Below are 6355 nucleotides of genomic sequence, written 5' to 3' on the forward strand. Positions count from 1 at the left end.
ATTTATAAATTTAATAGAATGTATTATCCTATTTATGTATTTATAAAAGTCAAAACATATTGAGTCATAATGATATTGCTGAAAAAATAATTATATAAATATTATTCGATAGTTCTTAATTATTTTAAAAAAAATATTAATTACACAAAAGATATTTGCTTTGAAGTAAAATTGTTATTGGTATATGGTTTGAAGTAAAACAAAAAATAAGATAAAATTTTGATGCATTTGAAATGCATCATCTAATTAAATTTTGACGAATTTGGAATTCGTCATATTTGGATGATTTTCAAATGCATTATAATTTTTTTCATTATCGTCGACTGCAGCCACCAGCCATGGCCACCGCTGACACCTTGCCACAGGCCGCCTCCCACCATAGACAGCACCGATGGCCTCTAGTCACTGCCTCCCATAGTGGCTAACTCGCAGCCACCAACAATGGTTGCTGACTGCCTTGCCATCCACCGTTGACCTGACACTGTCGCTCGCCCATCATCCGCCGGCCACCATCATATTTAAATACTTATAGCATTCTTTCTTCTTCAAATAATATAAAAAAATTGCCTCTATTTATTTTGAATCATCCAAAATTTTCAGACATTTCAAACCTCGTTTGTCAGCCAACCAAAAAGACCCAAAATAATTCCCAAAGCTAAGAAATCGGACGGCAGTCGGTTCTAACCCGCCAAGTGTCGGGCCCGTTATCTCTTACACGGTTCGGACCGCTAAATTCGGCCCGCCAACGGAAACTAACTCCCCCTCTCTCCAGCTCGCTAATTCCGGCAAAAGAGAAGATAAAAATCAATTATTTTCTTCTAAAAGAAGAAAATTTAAGCGAGAAGACGAACAGAACTTTTCACAGGGAAGCCCGGGAACATCTCAAATCCCATCTCTTTCCTATGATTCTTCAATCAAAAAGCCAAAACAAACAAACAGACAATCACCACAAAAAAATCGCACCTTTCCATTCCCCCAACCTTCATTAATGGCGAAGAACAAACCTGAAGAAGAATCCGACGCCGAAATCTAACCAAATAATGTACAAGGATAGCAACAACCAACGCGTAAAGGCGTGGGAGTCGACAGTCCGGCGAGCCCAATTCTTAAACCAGCAGCAATTCGGCCGCCGCCGCCGCGGCTTCCTCTTCTCCCCCATGTCCGTCGCCCCTGACGACGACGAATCCTCTGACCCCAACAACACCTCCCCCTCCACCTCCACCAACACCCCCGAATCCTCCTCCTCCTCTTCTTCCGACCTCATTGGCGACCTCTACTACGCCGAGCGCCTGCTCCCAAATGGCGATTTTTACACCGGCCAGTGGTCCTCCGCCGGAATCCCTCACGGCATCGGTAAGTATCTCTGGACCGACGGATGCATGTACGAAGGCGAGTGGCAACGAGGCGTCACGACTGGTCAAGGCAAGTTCTCTTGGCCTTCTGGTTCGACTTATGAAGGCGAGTTCAAAGCCGGGTTCATGGATGGTTATGGCACTTACACAGGTTCACTTGGAGATACTTATAAGGGAGCTTGGTCCATGAACCATCGCCATGGATATGGGACCAAATCTTACTCCAATGGCGATTACTATGACGGGGAATGGCGTTCTGGTTTGCCCGACGGCCACGGCCGGTATATTTGGACAAACGGGAACGAATATTCAGGGCAATGGCAAGACGGAGTTATTAATGGAAAAGGTTCGTTTACTTGGGCCGGCGGAAACAGGTTCGACGGCGGGTGGGAAGATAGTCGACCCGTCGGCTCGGGTAGGTTCCGGTGGGCGGACGGCAGCCTTTACATTGGATTGTGGAATAAGGATTCGGAGGAAGAGCAGGAAGGTTTATATTATCCTTCACATACTGCGGCTGCTTCATCTCAGCGCAACCCAAAGGAGTTCTTTTTAACCGCCTTAAGAGAATGCAAGATCTCCCCTTCCGAAACCGTATCTATTCTTCCATCGCAGAAATTGCTCAACTTCTCCGACGGGAAGCTTCCGCCGCCGGCGTGGCGTCGGGTTTCTGCGGATTCGGCGGCAGCAGAACGTCAGAAAAGGGCGAACGGGAGGAAGCATACTGTGATTGGGATTAATGGCAATGGGAAGATATGGGACTCAGATGAGGGTGGAGAGGAGGGGGTAGGCGAGGGAAGGAGGTCATCTTCATCATCATCATCGAAGAATCAATTGCCGGTGATGTTGTCGCCGAAGCCGGCGAGGAAACAGGGGGTGACAATATCGAAGTGGCATAAGAATTATGAGCTCATGCTTAATCTGCAGCTTGGAATACGGTAGGTGATGTTTTATATTATGTCGTTGTAAAGATTGCGTTTTTACATTTGGTTTTGGTTTGAAATTGGGAGAAAATTAAGAAAAAGTATAGCTTTTGTTTTCTGGTTTTTGTAAATGAGATGTTCCTTTTTTTTATGATGGATAAAGAGGAGGATGTAAAGGGATTGAATGAATTGGTTTTGATTCACTGTTGATTTTGTTTTGAAGCTTTTGAGGTTGAATTATTCTTCTTCTTTTAAGTTGGTAGATTAGGCCAAAACATCTCAAAGAAATTAAATTCTCATTGGCTTCTTGGAATTCTTGTCATTGTTGTATTTTTGTCTCATTTATAGCAAGTAGCTATTTTTGTTTGAAGAGTTCAACTTGTATGAGTAGGGAATCATTCCTTTCACATTGGCATCTTCAATAGAATGGTTAAAAGGCCATCAAGCGTGTCAAATTGTTTTTAGCAGATTCTAGCTATTCATTTCTATCAAAAGTAGATGCTTTTCTAGTTCAAGCTCTGATTTTTTTTGTGATGAAATGCATGATTCTTCTGTGTTCTTCTGATCTTAGCTTAATTCCTTCCATTTTCTGCTGGAATGGCACAGACATGCCGTAGGAAGACAACCAGGACAACCAACAACGCTTGATTTGAAATCTTCAGCCTTTGATCCCAAAGAGAAAGTCTGGACAAAGTTCCCTCCTGAAGGCACAAAGCATACACCTCCACACCAGTCTTGTGACTTCAGATGGAAGGATTACTGCCCTTTGGTTTTCAGGTCAGTGCTTCAGATTCCTTCCAGCCATTGCTGATCTTCTTCAATGTTCTCCTTCATCATGGTTAGAGCTTTTTCATAAACTCTGAATTTGAATCTACAGAACACTGAGAAAACTTTTCAAGGTTGATGCAGCTGATTATATGATTTCAATATGCGGAAACGATGCTCTTCGAGAGCTTTCATCACCAGGAAAGAGCGGAAGCTTCTTTTATCTGACCAACGATGATCGTTACATGATTAAGACCATCAAGAAATCTGAAGCTAAAGTGAGTTTTCTCTGCAATAATGCATTTTTCTAAGCAGTTCAAAGGGCCTATTTTTCTCTCTGCTAGCTTATCAATTGATCCATGTCTTCTTCCATGGTACAGGTGCTCATTCGAATGCTTCCAGCCTACTACAACCATGTCCGATCTTTCGAGGATACTCTAGTAACAAAATTTTTTGGTCTGCATTGTGTGAAATTGACCGGTGCTGCGCAGAAGAAGGTTAGAATGAGTTGATAAGGATTCCTCATGCAGTTTTAATGCCATGGAGTTCTACTGTGATTCTTTCTTCTTCTTTTTTTTTTTTTTGGCTTTCTTATGTTTGAATGAATCAGGTGAGGTTTGTCATCATTGGTAATCTATTCTGCTCTCAATACGCCATTCACAGGCGTTTTGATCTTAAAGGATCTTCCCACGGTCGCATAACTGATAAACCTGAATCCGAGATTGATGGTACCACGACATTAAAGGACCTCGATTTAAATTTCATATTCAGATTGCAAAAACCTTGGTCACGTGAATTCCGGAGGTGAGCATTACATTCTCTTTTCACCATGATGAATCAATCTGGTAGTTTTGTGTGGAATCTGATTGTGTTAATCAATTATGTTGTGATGTTGTCTCCGACTTAAATACTGTCGACGAGCTCGTCGGGTGGGGGGGTAAGGGGGGCAATGCTCCTGCATCTTGGGGTTCGGGGCTGTATGTTGCGCTGAAACACTACATATATTTTTTTTTCCCGTACAAGCGTTGTATGTTGGAAGGCAGCAGTACTCCAAGCTTGGGAAGGAGACAGAGAGCGGAGCACTGCGGCCCTCCACATCCAGGCACTGCGAGTCAGGCTGAACAGTTTTTCTTCCCTCTTTTTCTTATTCTAACTTGAAGGATTATGTCTTTTGGTGTATTAAAAAACATTTCTTTGTCTATTATATCTGTGGAATGAAGAGAGAGGTGTGAGAAGATTGTTATAATTTCTCCTAATTTTTATAGTGAATTTTTTGGTGCGGTCTAACTCTGTGGTTTCTTTCTGGTTTCAAATTTTTTTATGTTAAATACTAGCGTTTCTTTCCACTATTTTCTTTCCTTGTCTGTTTAGTTTCCTACTTTTCTTCCCAACACAGACATCATCAAGAAATTTGTATTTTGATAAAGAATGCTTTTTTTTTCTGAATCTATTTATCTTTTACATGTACAGACAAATAGACAGGGATTGTGAATTCCTAGAACAGGAGAGGATCATGGATTACAGTCTACTGGTGGGTGTTCATTTCAGAGATGCAGCATTCGACATGGGATGTCCAAGTCCTTCCATATTAGACTCCAATCTTACTGTTGCAGAGCGGTAATATTCTTATAACTGACCTATCAGAAGATTTGTTACCAGCAAGCTAAATTTTGAGAAAAAATACTTAAAATTTTCATCTTCCTTTCCTTTGATATCATTTACATGGCAATCTTTTAATCCTGCAACAGTAAGAACTGAAAAGATCCTTCTTTGACACAATATAGATCTGATTAAACTGTATATTTCGATCTATCAGATTAGGTGTCAATCAGCAAGCAAGAGTTGAGCTGACGATAAGAAGGAACGACTATGAAACACAGTTGATCGGCGAACCGACCGGCCAGTGCTATGATGTTATATTGTTCTTTGGTATAATAGACATTCTTCAGGACTACGATATCAGTAAGAAACTAGAGCACGCTTACAAGTCCATTCATCTTGATCCAACCTCAATATCTTCAGTCGATCCCAAGCAATATGCAAAACGTTTCAGAGATTTCATATTCAGAGCTTTCATAGAAGACACATGAAGCATTTGTGTACATATAAACATATAACATCTGTGGCAAGCGCTCCTGCAATCTGTTCATGTCTGAGGCTTCGTTTGGTTCCCCCCAACATTTTTTTCGTTCTTAAACGGATGTATTACAACGGAGAATCAGAATTTTTTTTGTCTCAGATCCACGAAAATACATAGGTGTAGCAAAAGGTGTTTTGAAAAAGTTGCGTAAACAAACAGTAAAATAGTAACTTTTTCACCGATTGAAATCGAAAATGGAAAACTTACGGCGAACCAAACAAGGCCTGAACTGAAGTGACAAAGATTCAGAACCATCATCAACAGAGCTGCTCAGCCTGCCTTTTGCCTCTCAGCCGCTACGCCGTCTGTAAATTATCACCACGGACAACGATCAGAGCTTACAGAGCGGCGATCGGAGCACTTCGCTCGTGGCTTGAAGTAACTGCTCAGCTAGTGATTCAACATGAAATATGTGCATAAATGATGAGTTGCATATTTACTCTTACTGATATATGTTTCATTGAGTACAGTGAGCAAGCAAGCCAGCTAGTGTTGGTAAATTATACACCACAGGGTAAACTTCTGCAACATAACCATTCTTTTTGTAGTTAGTTTTGTTTCTTCTCCTCATTACCTCATAAAGAACACTGAAGTTTTGTGGACAAATGGAGAAATAAACTTGTACAGGAGACTCATTCTTTCATTTACAGTCACCAGTCTCTTCTTCTGTAACTATGAATACAACTTAGTCTGTTTCAGCTCCTTTCATAACATCATGAACATATTAGTTGCTACATGAGCATAAAAGCACAATTATAACAAAATTGCTTACGTGTTTACAGTCTTAGACTTCGTTTGGGACGGCTTTCTTACTGCTTCATAAAGCATCTTTCTAGTATAATTTTTTTTTGTTTTTTTACTAAAAAGCTGCTTTATGAAGCAGTAAGAAAGTCGTTCCAAATGAAGCCTTAGCCTCATGCATCAGCTGAAGTTTTTTTCTCGTTTGTTGTTTCAGAATAGTAAATACGAAATTAGCTGTATAAAGAGAGGAAACAATGGAGAATCAAAAATGATGAAGAGGAGGAAGGTGGGGTCTAGGTAGTTGTTGGATAGCCAATTTATCAAATAACAGTTGGTGTTGATGACTTTGTCTGCTATGAAATAGACATGGAACAAATCACTGAACAGCAACGTGCATCATTGTCACAGTTCTCAAGCTACTGACAGTTTGATGTCAA

General features: G+C 40.8%; 1 protein-coding gene across 1 annotated transcript; it reads left to right on the forward strand.

Moving 5' to 3' along the window:
- Positions 1-834: 834 nt before the first annotated feature.
- On the forward strand, positions 835-5878 carry LOC110109714 (phosphatidylinositol 4-phosphate 5-kinase 6-like). Its single transcript, XM_020840915.2, has 7 exons — positions 835-2287; positions 2879-3049; positions 3150-3315; positions 3418-3534; positions 3648-3841; positions 4508-4654; positions 4854-5878. Exons 1-7 carry the CDS (start codon positions 1041-1043, stop codon positions 5125-5127), a joined length of 2316 nt encoding a protein of 771 aa, XP_020696574.1. The 5' UTR covers positions 835-1040; the 3' UTR covers positions 5128-5878.
- Positions 5879-6355: the final 477 nt, after the last annotated feature.

Source organism: Dendrobium catenatum, unplaced genomic scaffold (genome assembly GCF_001605985.2).
Source record: "Dendrobium catenatum unplaced genomic scaffold, ASM160598v2 fragScaff_scaffold_706, whole genome shotgun sequence".
Classification (NCBI taxonomy): Eukaryota; Viridiplantae; Streptophyta; class Magnoliopsida; order Asparagales; family Orchidaceae; genus Dendrobium; species Dendrobium catenatum.